This window comes from Oncorhynchus gorbuscha, linkage group LG10 (assembly GCF_021184085.1).
Source record: "Oncorhynchus gorbuscha isolate QuinsamMale2020 ecotype Even-year linkage group LG10, OgorEven_v1.0, whole genome shotgun sequence".
NCBI lineage: Eukaryota > Metazoa > Chordata > Actinopteri > Salmoniformes > Salmonidae > Oncorhynchus > Oncorhynchus gorbuscha.
In genome coordinates this window covers 70,309,497-70,329,856 of record NC_060182.1, presented here as the reverse complement: position 1 = coordinate 70,329,856, position 20,360 = coordinate 70,309,497, and the positions used below count along the sequence as shown (strand labels likewise).

General features: G+C 43.8%; 1 protein-coding gene across 5 annotated transcripts in view; it reads left to right on the top strand.

Annotated features, from left to right (window-relative positions):
• esrrb (estrogen-related receptor beta) overlaps positions 1-20,360 on the top strand; it is a 72,282-nt gene that overhangs the window by 9,313 nt on the left and 42,609 nt on the right. For 3 of the 5 annotated variants that reach the window (XM_046366836.1, XM_046366834.1, XM_046366837.1), the window contains exons 2-3: positions 1,232-1,300; positions 13,179-13,588. In XM_046366836.1, coding sequence (XP_046222792.1) covers positions 13,192-13,588 — 397 coding nt within the window. In that variant the 5' untranslated portion in view covers positions 1,232-1,300; positions 13,179-13,191. The remainder of the gene's footprint in view (positions 1-1,231; positions 1,301-13,178; positions 13,589-20,360) is intronic. The other 2 variants (XM_046366838.1, XM_046366835.1) reach the window with 1 other exon arrangement.

Below are 20,360 nucleotides of genomic sequence, written 5' to 3'. Positions count from 1 at the left end.
GTGATGTGGAAGCAGTGTATTATTATGTTACACTATAGATTGACCTGGGTGCCCGAATGACTGCCTACCACTGTAGGAATAGGATTGAGACAGTGACTGATTTGTATTTCAGACAATATGGAGAGGTATGTATAGCCTAGTATTACTGCTCGTTTGAATTTGTCAACCAAATACATTTTACCTCAAAAAGAGCAATAGTAGATATGACGTGGTATGTCCTTTAAGATACCTCTCTCCACAGCTTCAAGTTTGCTCGATGTTTATTCTCCCTTCTCGATTGGGATGCATAGTAAGCTACGTACAACAAGATTGGTGTGGATAGTAAGCCGTAATTCACAGCACTTGATTCGTTTAAGTTGAAGTCTCTCTTGGCTCAGGCGGCAGGAGGTAACATATGGCAGTCAGACAGGCTTATTGTTGCTCTCCTATTGCTCTGGCTGTTTCAGCGGCGCTCAGAAATCAGCCAATGCTGAGGATTGTCAGTTTGAGTTCATCTGGTCTCGCTAGCAAACGCACTCTGAGCGGCAGGCAGCCGATTGGGACAGGACTCCTCTCCCTCCCTTAATGTTCCATCAACACCCTCACTGCTCCTCCCAGCCATATTCTACATGTCCAGTTTCCATTTAGGGAATGAGATCTTTTGGATGAATTTTCACAAAAGCAAAACTTACCACACAGTGATTAATCCGATCCATTAGGCTCAGTAAAATACCCATCTCTAACATTCCCTCTTGTCCCTTCTCTCTTTATTCTGATTAGGTTTCAGAGAACAAGGCGAGGGAATTGCATTAGTGTATCTTAAGTTAAAAGCTCTTTGGTCTTTGACCAAGTGTTTCAGTGTTATTGGGTTAATCAGATTTTTGCTGTCTTCGTGGAGATGCTATCGCAGGGTAAAGGTAGTGCCGGGTAACCAAAGCAGTCCTGCACAGACACTATCCAGATGGGATCAGTTTACGGTCATTTGGTTTCAGAATACATTACCAGAAGAGGCTCCTGGCTGAGAACAGCCACCCCGCTAAGAGCTAGGAGCCTGTGGTCGCTGTGGCCACTGCAGACAGCCAGCCAGCCCCGGTGACCACCACTGTTCACCCGGCCCGCTCCAACCTTCCTCCTGCCTCTCTCCCTCTGCACTTAAGGGGAGGTGTCGGGGGAAACGTGTCTTTTAAGAAAAACCTAATGTTTTAAATTACATTTGTCACACAATTCTAAATGCATCTCCTTGTACCAACAGGGCTTCGTTGTCCAATTCATTAGGGCGATTACTCAGTCCACTGGCCACACTGGAGCCTTCTCATTTCTGGTAAGCTCTGCATATGAGTATCATTTCTTTCACTGTAAACCTGTCACTCAGATCTGGCTGTTAAGGGAGGGTGGGGGGTACTGCCCCTGGCCCCCAGGGCGTTTAGGGATGCAGAGTGGATTTACCCTCCCTGTTCTCCATTTTGTTTTTCTGTGTGTTTGTAATTGTTGGCTACTTGCACCTGCTTTTTAAGGGAAGCTCTTCACACCCCTTCACTTCTACATTAACATGCAGTGTCACTCTTCTCCGTTCTTGTCCTTCATGCATCCTTATTTTCCAGAAAACTAGGCAGGATAGAATATTAGGACACAGAGTATTGAGACTCAAACAGAAATGAACTGCGCACATCTGCTACACCTTATCTGATATACCCGATCTAAACTAGGGCCCCTGGAGATGCTTACTTATTGCTGTTAAAATACATAACCAAAATGATACAAGTTCATACAATTTATCTGAAGTAGGTGGACTTCCATTTCTGTTTCCTTGACGACTGTCATTTTGATTTGCTTGTTTGAAGTCTGTGTAGTTTCTCTCAGAACACCTAGATAATTGTCCCATTAGTATTTAGCACCCTTTGATAGCGCTCTAACATTACAGCTTTATTTTGGGTACCGTGACTCATACGAGCTCATGTCGTGTTTGGCCTTTCTAGTCTTTTCTGTGATGAGCCACGTGTCACTTTGACCGTTTCACGACATCCAACCGCGCTGAAACCACCAAACGCCACCACAAGTCCCTCCTAATTTTGGCCACGGTAACCTTGGACACCTTCACTGCAGTGCGAGAATGTGTTTAAAAATAACCAGGTCCATTAGTCTAGGAGGATAATGCTAGCCTGGCTACGTGGGCTACTCTCACGCCCTTGTGGCAGCGAAGTGCTATCACTGACACGGTGCGTCAGCACTTCTTCCTGTTGCTCCAACACGGAAAGGCTCCTCTTGATTTACACACACACACACACACACACACACACACACACACACACACACACACACACACACACACACACACACACACACACACACACACACACACACACACACACACACACACACACACACACACACACACACACACACACACACACACACACAAAAAGGAGGTTCTGATGGAGTACTGTCAGAGACGATGTGAAAAAACTGTAAAAACATAATACCAGTATTATAAGTATTATAATACACACTTTACTAGTTCTCATGAAAATGTATATATGATTTCAGAGCATCGGTACACTAGTTTTGTTTCTTTCTGACACAATGTGGCAAACAGCTGTAACTACAGGTTTATTACAATTAAATATATGGTGAGATTGTGATTAGCCATTTAAAGTTGAATCATTGAAGCTCTTTGGTTTGGTGTATTACTCCTCTCGTCATCTGTCTGTTTTCATTCATTCCTCTCTCTGTCTGTATTTGCCTCTTTTTTGCCGTCCAATGGACGCGAGACTGAACAATAATTCTGCAGCTTTTCGATATGCTCTGTCTTAAATGTAATGGAGGGAAAATGCTAAGTCCGCTAATTTACACTTGGTTAAAAGCGTGACGTGGAGTGGGTGGCTACGCGGGCGTTTATCAGTGAATGTTATTGGTATTGAGCGGCCAGTCCTTTGAAGGTTATGTTTCTGAGCAGTAATTGAAATGCAAAATAACATTAGGATCGATGGTTAGCTCTGTTTATTTATGAAATCAATATTGAAACCGTCCGTCACAATAGCAGCTCTGATTCTTACTGACAGCTTAACCAAGTATGGACGGACTGACTGTATACGGCCTCAGCTCTCCCAGGCATCGCAGCCATAACAGCTGTTAGACTAAGAGCCATTTGCCTCATCGTTCTTCTTTGCCCTACTTTGCTCTACTCTGCCTGGTTCTGTCCTTCCCACCCAGGCAGACTGATGGCATGGAGTATTGCTGGAGGTTCTGATGATATGTTGTAGGTCTGTCTGAACAAGAGCATGAATGAGCTTGGATGAGGAGCGACACTAAAGTTACAAGTTCAGGAGTTAAAATGAAGGGTGTGAAAATGTAGTGTGCGTACATACATACTTGTCAGACCCCTGCTGTTGCGTTGTGCATTTGTCTCTCCCAGAGAGAGAGAGAGAACTGCCCTGTTTGCCTGCCCTGGGGCTGGTACTTCTGACTGACTGATCGCCAACCATTAACATCCTAGCATGCAGGCTGACTACTGGCCACTCTCTGCCTCAGTATGCGGGCCTAGTTTCACTGTGGTGACTGGGGATATTTATTGATGTGTTTATTTCGTAGGGCCCATGTCAATATGTTTTGCAGTCGTTTTGCAAAATGGATGGGAATATTTTTGTTTTTGTTTTCAGTTAAATTGTCAACTTAGAGTTTTAGAATATTAGTGCTAAAACATTGTGTAATGAGATTTCTGGATATTGTGTATTTTTCACACTGATCCTTTTCTGGGTTCTGTCTTTTCAGAAGGTTTACCACGTCTATTTCATTTCTTTGTTTTTATTCAATGTCAAGGTGCTATCTTCTCTACGTAAATCAAAGTACATTATATAGGCATTTTGTCCCTCTCTCAGTGCTGTGCTGACCTGTGAGTGTCTCAGTAAACCAGAGCGCATTATAATGTAAATCTTTATTCATCACGCTCTCTGCCTGAGAGAAGCCTCTCTGCTTTCATTTCTAGAATGTCATAGCAGAGGTATGGACGTACATGATGCTGTAGGGGGTACGTAGAGGGAGGATGGATGGCTTGGCAAGGGCTACTGCATATGTTATGGAAGGTGTAAGCTAGTCATACTTTATGTTGTGTTTTTATATGCTTATGGCATAATACAGTATCTGACAGTTTTTCAATTGTAAATGTTGTTGTGCATCTGTGCATATGTGTGTGTGTGTGTGTTTCTGTTTGTGTACACAGTACGTGTGTGTTTCTGTTTGTGTATACAGTACGTGTGTGTTTCTGTTTGTGTATACAGCGCGTGTGTGTGTGTGTTTCTGTTTGTGTATACAGTATGTGTGTGTGTGTGTGTTTCTGTTTGTGTACACAGTACGTGTGTATGTGTGTTTCTGTTTGTGTATACAGTACGTGTGTGTGTGTGTTTCTGTTTGTGTACACAGTATGTGTGTATGTGTGTTTCTGTTTGTGTATACAGTACGTGTGTGTGTGTGTTTCTGTTTGTGTATACAGTACGTGTGTGTGTGTGTTTCTGTTTGTGTATACAGTACGTGTGTATGTGTGTTTCTGTTTGTGTATACAGTACGTGTGTGTGTGTGTTTCTGTTTGTGTATACAGTACGTGTGTATGTGTGTTTCTGTTTGTGTATACAGTACGTGTGTATGTGTGTTTCTGTTTGTGTATACAGTACGTGTGTGTGTGTGTTTCTGTTTGTGTATACAGTACGTGTGTATGTGTGTTTCTGTTTGTGTACACAGTACGTGTGTATGTGTGTTTCTGTTTGTGTATACAGTACGTGTGTGTGTGTGTTTCTGTTTGTGTATACAGTACGTGTGTGTGTTTCTGTTTGTGTATACAGTACGTGTGTGTGTGTGTTTCTGTTTGTGTATACAGTACGTGTGTGTGTGTGTTTCTGTTTGTGTATACAGTACGTGTGTGTGTGTGTTTCTGTTTGTGTACACAGTATGTGTGTGTGTTTCTGTTTGTGTACACAGTATGTGTGTGTTTCTGTTTATGTACACAGTATGTGTGTGTTTCTGTTTATGTACACAGTATGTGTGTGTGTTTCTGTTTGTATATACAGTATGTGTGTGTGTGTTTCTGTTTGTGTATACAGTATGTGTGTGTGTGTGTGCGTGTGTGCGTGCGTGCGTGTGTGTGTGTGTGTGTACAGTATGTGTCTGTGTGTTTCTGTTTGTGTGTATAGTATGAGTGTGTGTGTGTGTGTGTACAGTATGTGTCTGTGTGTTTCTGTTTGTGTGTATAGTATGAGTGTGTGTGTGTTTGTGTACAGTATGTGTTTGTGTGTATAGTATGAGTGTGTGTGTGTGTGTGTGTGTGTGTGTGTGTGTGTGTGTGTGTGTGTGTGTGTGTGTGTGTGTGTGTGTGTGTGTGTGTGTGTGTGTGTGTGTGTGTGTGTGTGTGTGTGTGTGTGTGTGTGTGTGTGTGTGTGTGTGTACAATATGTGTCTGTGTGTTTCTGTTTGTGTGTATAGTATGAGTGTGTGTGTGTACAGTATGTGTCTGTGTGTTTCTGTGTGTGTGTATAGTATGAGTGTGTGTGTGTTCCTGTTCATCTATACAGTATGTGTGTGTGTGTGTTTCTGTTTAAGTATACAGTATGTGTGTGTGTGTGTGTGTGTGTGTGTGTGTGTGTGTGTGTGTGTGTGTGTGTGTGTGTGTGTGTGTGTGTGTGTGTGTGTGTGTGTGTGTGTGTGTGTGTGTGTGTGTGTGTGTGTGTGTGTGTGTGTGTGTGTGTGTGTGTGTGTTTCTGTTTGTCTATACAGTATGTGTGTGTGTGTGTGTGTGTTTCTGTTTAAGTATACAGTATGTGTGTGTGTGTGTTTTTGTGTATACAGTATGTGTGTGTGCTTGCCCTTTTATATGTGTGTATCCAGTGCCCAAAAATGTACCCTCCCTTCACTATTCCTGAATGGCGTATGTTGGACGCCAGTGTGTAACTCAGCCAACCTTCCCGCCTATATTATCACCACTATTTATGGGGAATGAGAGGAGGGTTTGGGAGATCAGCCTGTAAAGAGGTGGGAACCAGGGAGGTTCCAAGGAGAGACTAGGTAGAGACCAGGGAGAGACCAGGTAGAGACCAGGGAGAGACCAGGGAGAGACTAGGGAGAGACCAGGAAGGTTCCAGGGAGAGACAGGGAGAGACCATGGAGAGACCTGGGAGAGAACAGGCAGAGACAAGGGAGAGACCAGGGAGAGACCATGGAGAGATCTGGGAGAGACCAGGGAGAGACCAGGTAGAGACCAGGGAGAGACCTGGGAGAGACCAGGGAGAGACCAGGGACAGACCATGGAGAGACCTGGGAGAGACCGGGGAGAGACCGGAGAGAGACCAGGGAGAGACCTGGGAGAGACCGGGGAGAGACCTGGGAGAGACCGGGGAGAGACCTGGGAGAGACCGGGGAGAGACCTGAGAGAAACCGGGTAGAGACCGGGTAGAGACCGGGGAGAGACCGGGGAGAGACCTGGGAGAGACCGGGGAGAGACCGGGGAGAGACCGGGGAGAGACCGGGAGAGACCTGGGAGAGACCGGGGAGAGACCTGGGAGAGCGGCCCTGGCTCTATAATGGTCTAAATGAACTTATAAACTTGGTGGTTAGAGTTCTAAATGCTGATTGTCTGACAGCTGTGGTATATCAGACCGTATACCACAGGTATGACAAACATTTATTTTTACTTCTCTAATTACGTTGGTAACCAGTTTATAATAGCAATAAGGCACCACGGGGGTTTGTGGAATATAGCCAATATACCACAGCTAAGGGCTGTATCCAAGAACTCCGCGTTGCGTCGTGCGTAAGAACAGCCCTTAGCTGTGATATATTGGCCATATACCACACCACCTCGAGAATTTTTGTTTAATTTTACCACACCACCACATACAGTAGCCCTGGAAGAAGACCTGCTGTTGGTGGCGCCATATATTACATTGTTGATTGTTGATCGTTAAATGAGAGACAAAAATGTACTTGTGTTTGACTCAAAGATGCCACAAACAAACAACCCATGGAGTGAAATTAACAATATGAAATGTATTTTGTTCTTTCTCATTTCTTTATCAGTGTCGATTATCAGCAAACTATATATGTTCAACATTTCACGTGGTTTCAGTGTTTCATATTTGACAACATATTTGGATCTCAACCGTGTATATATGTGCTGTTTATGTGTGAGCCTGTATAAACATTTACACACTTGATTGCAGTTAAATTGTTCTGGACAACTGATAAACTCACTAATTTTGCCCCTGTTAATTTAACCTAGTATATTTGTCTGTGTGTGTGTTTGGCCCTTCCTCTGATGAAGAGGGTAATTTATGGTAGTGGCAGGACGGGCTCTTTGTTTGAAGCAGGTAGAGTTCCCCCCCTAAACAAGACAGCCTATCAGAGGAAGATTAATGAAGTCATTTCATGCATGGCTCCTTGCCTCTGTCCCCCTGTACTCTCACTGTGTCTCAACCTGTGATTTACATTGGTCTTTAAACAGGCTTAACCCTTTACAATAATATTTCCCTCTGTTTGTAGTCTATACACACACACTGCAGAGTCAATGCAGTGTCTTTTACCCTAGACATGCGCCCTGTGCATTAGCTATATTTCCAGAAATGTATGTGTGGACCAGTTTGATATTACACATATTGTTCCCTTGCTGGTTATAGTTGCCCTTCGGCCTGGTAGACAGGGTGGTGTGTCTGTGCTGGTTCCAGAACAGTGTTGTGTGGTGGGACAGCTGGAGCCAGGTCTCTGCGTCTCTGGTTTAGGCCAGGAAATGGAAAACCTGTTAAGGCTGTTAGACAATGTGTGTGGGATATGTCTTACACAATTCTTGATGATTAGGCATTAGGCATCCACTGCCAACGATTAATGCTCTTGATGACAGATTTGATGGTTGCTGATTCTTTTTCTGAACGAACACCATTAGACTTTCTTCCTACATTGAGGATGAAATGATGCACTACAGGATCCTAATGTGTGCCAAGCCAGGGCTGTACTGATCTACTTTTTGTTCCATGTGATGATGAGCTGTCCTACTCTACAGGGAGCTTCTCTGCTGGGTATGCAGAGTAGTGTGTTAACTCTTCTATTGCTGTAGAAGAATGTTTAAACTGGTAACCCATTCCCTAACAGGGTTCTGGCATCTTCATCCGATCTTTCCTACCGCCATTTGTTTTCCGAGGATCCTTAGCCCTTTTTTCAGAATAGGATCACTCCAGTGTCACTCAGACAGTTTACGTCAGATAAACAGCAGTGCCTGTATCATAAGAGGGCCTGTTTTTCCTGCCAGCATCTTTCCAACAGGAAGGAAAGGGGTGGGGAGGGATCAATAGATGTGATCTGTGTCTTCTTGGGCAGCCAGCACTATCTTGTGGCTGGCCTGTTGGTGCGTGTGGCTCATGTTGTCGTAGTGAGTGAGCTCATGGCTTTATAAAGACTACAGTGACATCGCTGTGGAGCAGCTAAATTTAATCCTCTGCTGGAGACTGAAGAAGTTAATTGGCCGGGCAACGGAGCAGCATGGTCCCCCCAGTGGTAACCCTGCACCACCCAGCTCCATGTACACCCATCCCCTGGCCTACGGACTATTGATCTGGGGCCCGTGCTGCTCTCCATAAGCATGCACAAACATTCATTCCTCTCTGTCTCTCTCTTTCCTTCTTTCTTTCTTTCTTTCTTTCTTTCTTTCTTTCTCTCTCTCTCTCTCTCTCTCTCTCTCTCTCTCTTTTTCTGTATCTCTGCTTCTCCCCCTCTTTTTGGATTTCTGATTTTCTGTCTGCTATCTTATTCCTCTATTGTGTTCTTCTATAGAACAGCACATCATACATCTCTGTCAGGCGACGTATTCGTTAACAAAGAGGCCTCTCCCTCCCACCCCTCCACACCCACGCTGCCCCTTCCTCTATCTGTTTAGAGCAGGACTAATGAATGAGAAAATCACAAATGAGGAGTTTCTCCCAGATGAAATGGGTCCCTATGAGGTGCAGGGAGTGCCTCTAGCCTCTATACCAACCACTGCCTCCTTTCACATTTACTCAGATTCGTCTCCACCTCCTCACTTTCTCTCTCACACACACACACACACACACACACACACACACACACACACACACACACACACACACACACACACACACACACACACACACACACACACACACACACACACACACACACACACACACACACACACACACACACACACACACACACTCAAAATTGTCCCAGACGTCTTTTGTCCCCATTCCTCCGAGGGTTATTAACCTGGACCCAGTTATATAGAAAGGCATTCTCCATATTTCACATGGTTCCCCATACACCCCCTTCCCCCCAAGCCCTGAACCCCTATCCCATTTCATTTCCATGGCCCCATGTGGATACAGAAACACTCCAGAAACGTCCCGTCCTAAAGATGATGTTTGGAGACGTGTATTCCAGTGATTGTAGCCAGTCAGCCTGTGATCTGGTTTCAGTCAGTCAGCCCTCATTCCCATCTCCCTAAATGAGTCGTCCTCGATGCAGCCGTGCGGTCGGCTGAGTGGTAAGAGGTGGCGGTGGCCACTGGAGGAGAGGTCACCATGGCAGCTGCCAGTGGGCTCTGGTGGTGGCTGGAGGCTGAGACGGTCTGTCAGGAGCTAATTGAGTTCCTCCTCCTGCGCTGACTCTGGGGCCAGTAGCTTATCAGGGACATCGCCCAGGGGCCTCCAGGCAGATCTGCCCCTGCTGGGGCATCTGATATCACCCCCCACATCTGCTTAGGGTGAGGGGTTGGGGGCTGGGATGAGGTTAGCCAACACTATCAAACCAGGTTTTTGGCATCCCACAGCTCAGAGAGTGAAAAGTACATTCTAAATGATCTCATCATGCCATAAAACTCAGTCGCAGGACGAATCGTTTGAGTACACATTTGACATTTTCTCCCATTTTGAGTTGAGCTTTTAATATAAGCACTCGAGTTGTGTAATGTGCTCATAGAAAGAGGGAATGCTAATGTGAGTCAGAGAGACAGAACGTCTGAGTGTCTGTCCGTGTATGTGTTTAACACATCAGTACAGTACAGACATTAGCACGCTACAGAAGTCAGCATACAGCTCACAGTAGGAATACCTACAAATTGGCCCAATTAGTTTCTCCAGGCTCTGTCGTCTTCCTGTGAGTGTTCAGAATGTTCAGGCCGTGTTCAGAATGCTGCCGGAGGCCCAGGCAAAGAAGGGAATGGCTGAGACATGAGGACGGGTGCTCCTCAGTTCCCTCTTCTCCTGAAGAAGCGGAGCAGAGAGCGATAGAGGAGCTGGAGAGGAGATCATTAGGGCAGCTAATCCTGGTCACAGCAGCAGCAGTGGAATGATATTACTGATCTGAAATGCTGTTAGGAGGACCAGCTGGAATCAGATTAAAACCAAACTGCGCAGTGTGCTTTTGTGGGCCCATAACCCACCACTCAGCATGCATTTTGATCGGTACAATGAGAAAGAAAGGAGGAGGAAAAGGGCGAGAGAGAGATATATCTTTGATGTGCAATCCTCCAGTATGCAGCTGAGCAGCAGAACGGGAAGGACACTTCCTGTACTTGAGAGGAAGACATAACTATGGATTTCACAACATACCAGGGTCTTGATCAGTTCAGTGAACCTCTTAATTTGATGTCCTGTCTGGGATACATCCTAATTAGCACCTGGTCCATATGTTGTGTTTTTATTAACACAATTCCTGCTGTCAAATTATTTATGTTCATATTATATTTGCCACATTATTAATAGTGTTTATAGATTTTATTTGAACCTGTCCCATTTGAGAAAAATAATATTTCTGTAAATTTAAGAAAATATTTGATTAATGTACTCTAGGTTCAAATGGTTAGTATTCATTCAATGTCATTAATCAATATAACCAGCCTTGTTAAAAACATAAGCAGAGCAGTAGCATAATGTGTCATTGCGGAATGAGTTAAGGGAATTGTAGCCAGAACATGTATTATATATGACCACATAGAGCTGGAGGGGAAACAGTTTAGACACTTATGCAATTATGCTAAGTGTCACCCTGGAGGTGACCTTTGAACTGGGGTTAAGCTTACTCTGAATTTGTGAATAAAAGCTAAATAGAGCCATCTAACGGTGTGCTGCCATTTTAATATAGAGCCTTTAAGAAGCCGAGTGCAGGTGTCCTATCACACAGGTGCACAGAGCTGTCTGAAGTAGAGAACATAAAGCGGATGAATCGAGACTCCTTTCATTCATTTATGTGGATAGAACCCACGAGTTATTTAAACCAAGACATTACATGTACGTTAAAAAAGCATCAAGGAGATGGAGCTTTTTATTTCATTATCTTGCAAATTGTTTTTATTTTGCTCTGACTTTTTAAGAGTACATAGAGGAATCTATCTGAAATACTAAATATTCCTTCAAACACGGGGAGAAAAAACCTTCAAACTTCCTTGGCTTTACTTTGACCTTCTCAATGTTTTTTATAGGTATTGTCCAACTTGTTTTTATAGTTACTGTGAGAAATACTGTAAATTGAGTGCCATGATCCCTGGTATAAAAGGTGGTTATCGGTTTTATATTGTGTACGTTCTATATTGAAAAAAGTTCCAGGAGTGTTCAGACAAAGGGCTTATTCCACAAGGTCAACGTTTTTAACAGGGGGCATTTTTTAATATTTATTTTAGCAGTTAACCTTTTTGTGAATTTTCAGAGGTGGTGGGCACCTGGATTTCCAATGAATATACATGGGGAAACCCGGGAATGAGATTTAATTTGACACACTGACCCCCATCTCCACGGGCCCAGGAAGCCAGGGTGAGAAAATAAGGTTGACCCACTGACCCCTGGGCCTGAACCCTACCATCACCCACCCTTACAATTAAATCAGCCAGAGAGAGAGACAGCTATCCTGGCTGGCCCTTCTCCGGCTGGCCGGTGGGGATATGGAAAGGCCTTTCCCTCTCCCTCTCTGCACTCTGTAGCAGTCCGAGACGTCCAGTCATGGATAAATCCTGATAGAGACGTTAGGCATACTGGTAGAGAGTGTCTCCCCTTTCTCTTCCCTGCCGATGGCAAACTGACATGGGAACTATGTAAACATTACCATTATTTGGCAATATACTAATATAACTAACGTGTTAACGCAGAACCTGGGCTGACTAGCTGCCACTCAACCAGGAACCCCGGTGTTTGCATTTGCATAAGTCACGCAAGGTTCAATTTGATGAATGTGGATGAGTGCAGACAACCTTTCACCTTGTCAGGGGTGCCTAGTGCAGAGGTGTGTGTGTGTGATCCCGCCACGGCCCTGACGTCATAGTGTCCACACCACCTTTAGAATACTTAGAGGTTATCCCTCTCTTATAGCTCTCCATCTCCTCAGTTCACTCTGTTGACCCAGGAAAAGTCCATATTACAAGAGAGCAGTACTGTTTTATCTGTTCTCCCAGTCCACTTTACATGTGGTGGAAGGAAACATAAATCAAATCGAATGGACAATGAGCTGTTTTGGGGGTTTTGAAGCTGCGTTGTATCAACACAGCCAGAGGCTGCACTTTATTTCACTCAAGGCAGGCACAACATCAGAAAATTCAGAAAGTCTGTTATCAACCAGACAGTGAACAAAGTCAATATCCTTTTGCCATCATGCTTCTTTTTGCCTGACTGCTGACTCAAGGAGACCGCTCCAGATACGTTCTCTGTGCTCTGGCTTTCTTTAACCTCGTCTTAAATATGTGTCCCAGGCATGGTGCCATCCTGTGTCAGCTGTGGTCGTGTTTCTGTGTTAAAGCAGAAGGAGTGTGGTCAGTGTTGAGCGTGTTTATTGCACCTGTGTGTTCTCTCTCTCACGGCTGGTGGAGTGTGGGGTTAATGAGGCGCTTAGGATCCTCCCACCTGGTTGGCTGGTTAATGGTGATGGTTAGGCTAACATAAATGTCGGGGGGGTCAGAATAAAAGAGAACAGCTGATAATGTAGTAAGTCCTCTTTGGAGTATGGGAGTGTGAAGGGACTTGATCTGTGTGAACAGTAGCCTACAGAGTTTTCCCACAGTCAAATTGCGCAAAAATGCGGTCTCTCTCTGTAGCTGTCATTGTATCGTTAGACAATGTGTATAGATTTTTGTTTTGTGGGTAGCACCAGTCGATCTGAAGCTGTTCATGTCTGTAGTCAGACAAACCGTGCAAATTACCCTCCCCTCTCCTTTCCCCCCTTCTCCAGGCTGCTGAATAGAATGGCTGCCGATGACCGGCACCTTCCCTCCAGCTGCGGGTCCTACATCAAGACGGAGCCGTCCAGCCCCTCCTCAGTCATCGACACGGTCAGCCACCACAGCCCCAGCGGCAACTCGGACGCCAGCGGTGGCTATGTCAGCGCCATGAACAGCCACTCCAACGGCCTGGACTCTCCTCCCATGTTCACGCCTGGCGGGCTAGGCCCCGGCGCCTGCCGCAAGCGCTACGACGACTGCTCCAGCAACATCATGGAGGACTCACCCATTAAGTGCGAATACATGTTGAACTCCATCCCCAAGAGGCTGTGCCTGGTCTGTGGAGATATAGCCTCTGGGTATCACTACGGCGTGGCCTCATGTGAGGCCTGCAAAGCCTTCTTTAAAAGGACAATACAAGGTATTTCCCTGACGCCCCCCCCCCCCACAGACACACAAACACACTCAGTACAAGGGATCTGCCTCCCTTTCAGACACAACAATACACTCCATACAGTGTTTTACCTCTCCTCCTCCTCCAGCATAAAACACACACTAGAAGATGTACTGTATCTCTCTGTGGTCTGAACACAGTCACCTACTGCCCTGAACTACCATCTTCTAATGTAGCTGTTGACCTACATCATCTCCCTTTATCTCCCTGGGAAAAGGTATATGTTTGAAACGCTGGTGCCTCCAGTTGTGCTGCTATCAATGGCCTGCATTGCTATGACACCCAGGGCACCTTCATTAATAGTGAGGGGAATCACATGCAGTGCAGCACAGTATGAGACAACACATGTCCACAGGGGCTGAATACAAAGTTGACAGCCACACACAGGATAGGCCACTAGCCCGTCGCTCGCGATGACGTCATCTGCTGGGTGGGTAGGTAGGGGGCAGTGGTCGTGACATCATCATCAGGGGTTATCATCAGCAGGTGCTTGTTTCCTGTCCTGTGTGTGTGTGTGTGTGTGTGTGTGTGTGTGTGTGTGTGTGTGTGTGTGTGTGTGTGTGTGTGTGTGTGTGTGTGTGTGTGTGTGTGTGTGTGTGTGTGTGTGTGTGTGTGTGTGTGTGTGTGTGTGTGTGTGTGTGTGTGTGTGTGTGTGTGTGTGTGTGTGTGTGTGTGTGTGTGTGTGTGTGTGTGTGCTGCATGTGTGTGTGAGTGAGTGCCTGAGGAATAGGGCGTGAGTGCAGATCTGCATGGTATGTATCACAGGTTCCCATTAGAGAGGCAATGACAGGCCCCCCACTGTGTGTCTCTCTGTGTGCTCTGTCCTACATTAATCAGTGGGACCTATGGTACGGAGGGAGATATTATTGAGCCGGGGAAAATCACTGCTCAACATGCACAGCTGTCCCTGCCTAAGCTCAGACAGTCTGCGTGAGAAAGGGAGAAATTCAAATGAAAACTAATATTTTTATATTCAGTTTCATGCATTAAGGTAAACATACAGTGAGCTCCAAAAGTAATGGGACAGCGATTATATTTTTGTTTGTTTTAGCTCTGTACTCCAGCACTTTAGATGTGAAATGATATAATGACTATGAAAGGCTGTTAAAGGCTGTCAGCTTTAATTTGAGGGAACCGTTTAGAAATTACAGCATTTTTTGTACATAGTCCCCCCAATTTTAGGGGAACAAAAGTATTGGGACAAATTCACTTATATGTGTATTAAAGTAGTCAAATGTGTAGTATTTGGTCCCATATTCTTAGCATACAATAACCACATCCAGCCCGTGACTCTACAAACTTGTAGGATGCATTTGCTGTTTGTTTTGATTGTGATTCAAATAAAAATAATATAAAATAAAATTGTAGAGTTCACATGTGCCGAATACAACAGGTGTAGACTAGAGTAAAATGTTTACTTACGAACACATTCCCAACAATGCAGAGTTAAAACAGTAAGACAAATATTTGCCAAATAAAAAAGATATAGTATCACAATAAAATAATGAGACTATATTATTTTATGCCAATTAGAAATGAATAGTAAATCATGTATTTTGCCAATTTGGAGACACTGTTATAGTAAATAAGAATATAATATGTTTCTAAACACTTCTACATTCATGTGGACGCTACCATGATTATGGATAATCCTAAATGAATCCTGAATAATGACAAGTGAGAAAGTTACAGACGCACAAATACCTTACTTACAATAACGGGAGGCTAGCGTTTTCCAATCAAATCAAATTTTGTGTCATATGCTCCAAATACAACATATGTAGACTTTACCGTGAAATACAACATGTGCAGACCTTACCGTGAAATACAACATGTGTAGACTTTACCGTGAAATACAACATGTGTAGACCCTACCGTGAAATACAACATGTGTCGACCTTACCGTGAAATGCAACATGTGTAGACCTTACCGTGTAATGCAACATGTGTAGACCTTACCGTGAAATGCAACATGTGTAGACCTTACCGTGAAATGCAACATGTGTAGACCTTACCGTGAAATGCAACATGTGTAGACCCTACCGTGAAATACAACATGTGTAGACCCTACCGTGAAATACAACATGTGTAGACCCTACCGTGAAATACAACATGTGTCGACCTTACCGTGAAATGCAACATGTGTAGACCTTACCATGTAATGCAACATGTGTAGACCCTACCGTGAAATACAACATGAACCTTACCGTGAAATACAACATGTGTAGACCTTAAATACAACATGTGTAGACCTTATCGTGAAATGCAACATGTGTAGACCTTACCGTGAAATACAACATGTGTAGACCTTACCGTGAAATGCAACATGTGTAGACCGTACTGTGAAATACAACATGTGTAGACCTTACCGTGAAATACAACATGTGTAGACCCTACCGTGAAATACAACATGTGTAGACCTTACCGTGAAATACAACATGTGTCGACCTTGTAGACCTTACCGTGAAATACAACATGTGTCTTACCGACCTTACCGTGAAATAATGCAACATGTGTAGACCTTACCGTGAAATGCAACATGTGTAATACCGCAACATGTGTAGACCTTACCGTGTAATGCAACATGTGTAGACCCTACCGTGAAATACAACATGTGTAGACCTTAATGCAACATGTGTAAATGCAACATGTGTAGACCTTACCGTGTAATGCAACATGTGTAGACCTTACAACATGTGTAAATGCAACATGTGTAGACCTTACCGTGAAATGCAACATGTGTAGACCTTACCGTGAAATAAACATGTGTAGACCTTACAATGCAACATGTGTAGAACATGTGCCCCCTTACCGTGAAAACATACAAATGCAACATGTGTAGAAATACAACATGTTACCGTGAAATACAACATGTGTAGACCCTACCGTGAAATACAACATGTGTAGACCTTACCGTGAAATGCAACATGTGTAGACCTTACCGTGTAATGCAACATGTGTAGACCTTACCGTGTAATGCAACATGCGTAGACCCTACCGTGAAATACAACAGGTGCAGAACTTACCATGAAATACAACATGTGTAGATCTTACCGTGAAATACAACAGGTGCAGAACTTACCATGAAATACAACATGTGTAGACCTTACCGTGAAATGCAACATGTGTAGACCTTAATACAACATGTGTAGACCTTACCGTGAAATGCAACATGTGTAGACCTTACCGTGAAATGCAACATGTGTAGACCTTACCGTGTAATGCAACATGTGTAGACCCTACCGTGAAATACAACATGTGTAGATCTTACCGTGAAATACAACATGTGTAGACCCTACCGTGAAATACAACATGTGTAGACCTTACCGTGAAATGCAACATGTGTAGACCTTACCGTGAAATACAACATGTGTAGACCTTACCGTGAAATGCAACATGTGTAGACCTTACCGTGTAATGCAACATGTGTAGACCTTACCGTGTAATGCAACATGTGTAGACCTTACCGTGTAATGCAACATGTGTAGACCTTACCGTGTAATGCAACATGCGTAGACCCTACCGTGAAATACAACAGGTGCAGATCTTACCGTGAAATACAACAGTTGCAGAACTTACCGTGAAATACAACATGTGTAGACCTTACCGTGAAATACAACATGTGTAGACCTTACCGTGAAATACAACATGTGAAAACATACAACATGTGTAGATCTTACCGTGAAATACAACATGTGTAGACCCTACCGTGAAATACAACATGTGTAGACCTTACCGTGTAATGCAACATGTGTAGACCCTACCGTGAAATACAACATGTGTAGACCGTGAAATGCAACATGTGTAGACTTACCGTGAAATACAACATGTGTAGACCGTGCTAGACCCTACCGTGAAATACAACATGTGTAGACCTTACCGTGAAATACAACATGTGTAGACCCTACCGTGAAATACAACATGTGTAGACCCTTACCGTGAAATACAACATGTGTAGACCTTACCGTGAAATACAACATGTGTAGACCTTACCGTGTAATGCAACATGTGTAGACCTTACCGTGTAATGCAACATGTGTAGACCCTACCGTGAAATACAACATGTGTCGACCTTACCGTGAAATGCAACATGTGTACACCTTACCGTGTAATGCAACATGTGTAGACCTTACCGTGTAATGCAACATGTGTAGACCTTACCGTGTAATGCAACATGTGTAGACCTTACCGTGTAATGCAACATGTGTAGACCTTACCGTGTAATGCAACATGTGTAGACCTTACCGTACAACATGTGAAATACAACATGTGTAGACCTCTTACAACGTGAAATACAACATGTGTAGACCGTGAAATGCAACATGTGTAGACCTTACCGTGAAATGCAACATGTGTAGACCTTACCGTGAAATACAACATGTGAAATGCAACATGTGTAGACCTTACCGTGTAATGCAACATGTGTAGACCTTACCGTGTAATGCAACATGCGTAGACCCTACCGTGAAATACAACAGGTGCAGAACTTACCATGAAATACAACATGTGTAGATCTTACCGTGAAATACAACAGGTGCAGAACTTACCGTGAAATACAACATGTGTAGACCTTACCGTGAAATACAACATGTGTAGACCTTACCGTGAAATGCAACATGTGTAGACCCTACCGTGAAATGCAACATGTGTAGAACATGTGTAGACCTTACCGTGACCTTACCGTAATGCAACATGTGTAGACCTTACCGTGAAATGCAACATGTGTAGACCTTACCGTGAAATACAACATGTGTAATGCAACATGTGTAGACCTTACCGTGTAATGCAACATGTGTAGACCCGTGACAACATGTGTAATGCAACATGTGTAGACCTTACCGTGTAATGCAACATGTGTAGACATGTGTAGACCTTACCGTGAAATGCAACATGTGTAGACCTTACCGTGAAATGCAACATGTGTACACATGTGTAGACCTTACCGTGTAATGCAACATGTGTAGACCCCGTAACATGTGTAGACCTTACCGTGAAATACAACATGTGTAGACCTTACCGTGAAATACAACATGTGTAGACCTTACCGTGAAATACAACATGTGTAGACCTTACCGTGAAATGCAACATGTGTAGACCCTACCGTGAAATACAACATGTGTAGACCTTACCGTGAAATGCAACATGTGTAGACCTTACAACATGTGTAGACCCTACCGTGAATGCAACATGTGTAGACCAACATGTGTAGACCTTACCGTGTAATGCAACATGTGTAGACCTTACCGTGTAATGCAACATGTGTAGACCTTACCGTGTAATGCAACATGCGTAGACCCTACCGTGAAATACAACAGGTGCAGATCTTACCGTGAAATACAACAGTGTGCAGAACTTACCGTGAAATACAACATGTGTAGACCTTACTGTGAAATACAACATGTGTAGACCCTACCGTGAAATACAACATGTGTAGATCTTACCGTGAAATACAACATGTGTAGACCCTACCGTGAAATACAACATGTGTAGACCTTACCGTGTAATGCAACATGCGTAGACCCTACCGTGAAATACAACAGGTGCAGAACTTACCGTGTAATGCAACATGTGTAGACCCTACTGTGAAATACAACATGTGTAGACCTTACCGTGAAATACAACATGTGTAGACCTTACCGTGAAATACAACATGTGTAGACCCTACCGTGAAATACAACATGTGTAGACCCTACCGTGAAATACAACATGTGTAGACCTTACCGTGAAATACAACATGTGTAGACCCTACCTTACCGTGAATGCAACATGTGTAGACCTTACCGTGAAATAATGCAACATGTGTAGACCTTACAACATGTGTAACCTTACCGTGTAATGAAATACAACATGTGTAGACAACATGTGTAGACCCTACCGTGAAATACAACATGTGCAGAACTTACCGTGAAATACAACAGGTGCAGAACTTACCATGAAATACAACATGTGTAGATCTTACCGTGAAATACAACAGGTGCAGAACTTACCGTGAAATACAACATGTGTAGACCTTACTGTGAAATACAACATGTGTAGACCCTACCGTGAAATACAACATGTGTAGATCTTACCGTGAAATACAACATGTGTAGACCCTACCGTGAAATACAACATGTGTAGACCTTACCGTGTAATGCAACATGTGTAGACCTTATCGTGTAATGCAACATGTGTAGACCTTACCATGTAATGCAACATGTGTAGACCCTACCGTGTAATGCAACATGTGTAGACCTTACCGTGAAATACAACATGTGTAGACCCTACCGTGTAATGCAACATGTGTAGACCTTACCGTGAAATACAACATGTGTAGACCCTACCGTGTAATGCAACATGTGTAGACCTTACCGTGTAATGCAACATGTGTAGACCTTACCGTGTAATGCAACATGTGTAGACCCTACCGTGAAATACTTACTTACGGGCCCTTAACCAAAGATGCAAAAAAAGTGAGTAAGAAAAATGTGGTAAATAAACTAAAGGAAAAATAGTAACACAATAAAAAGAACTATAACAACAACAAAGCTATATACAAGGGGTTCTTCACACACCCTGCTGTTAGTGTAGTATGTGTGAGCGTGTGGTTAGAGTCCAGGGGTGTAAACAATAATAATAAAATAAGGGGTTATTCGGGGGGGGTGGGTATGATATGATAATGATCCTTCTAACTTTCTCACTCGTCATTATTGATGATTCATGCAGGATTATCCTTAATCATGGTAGCATCCACATTCAT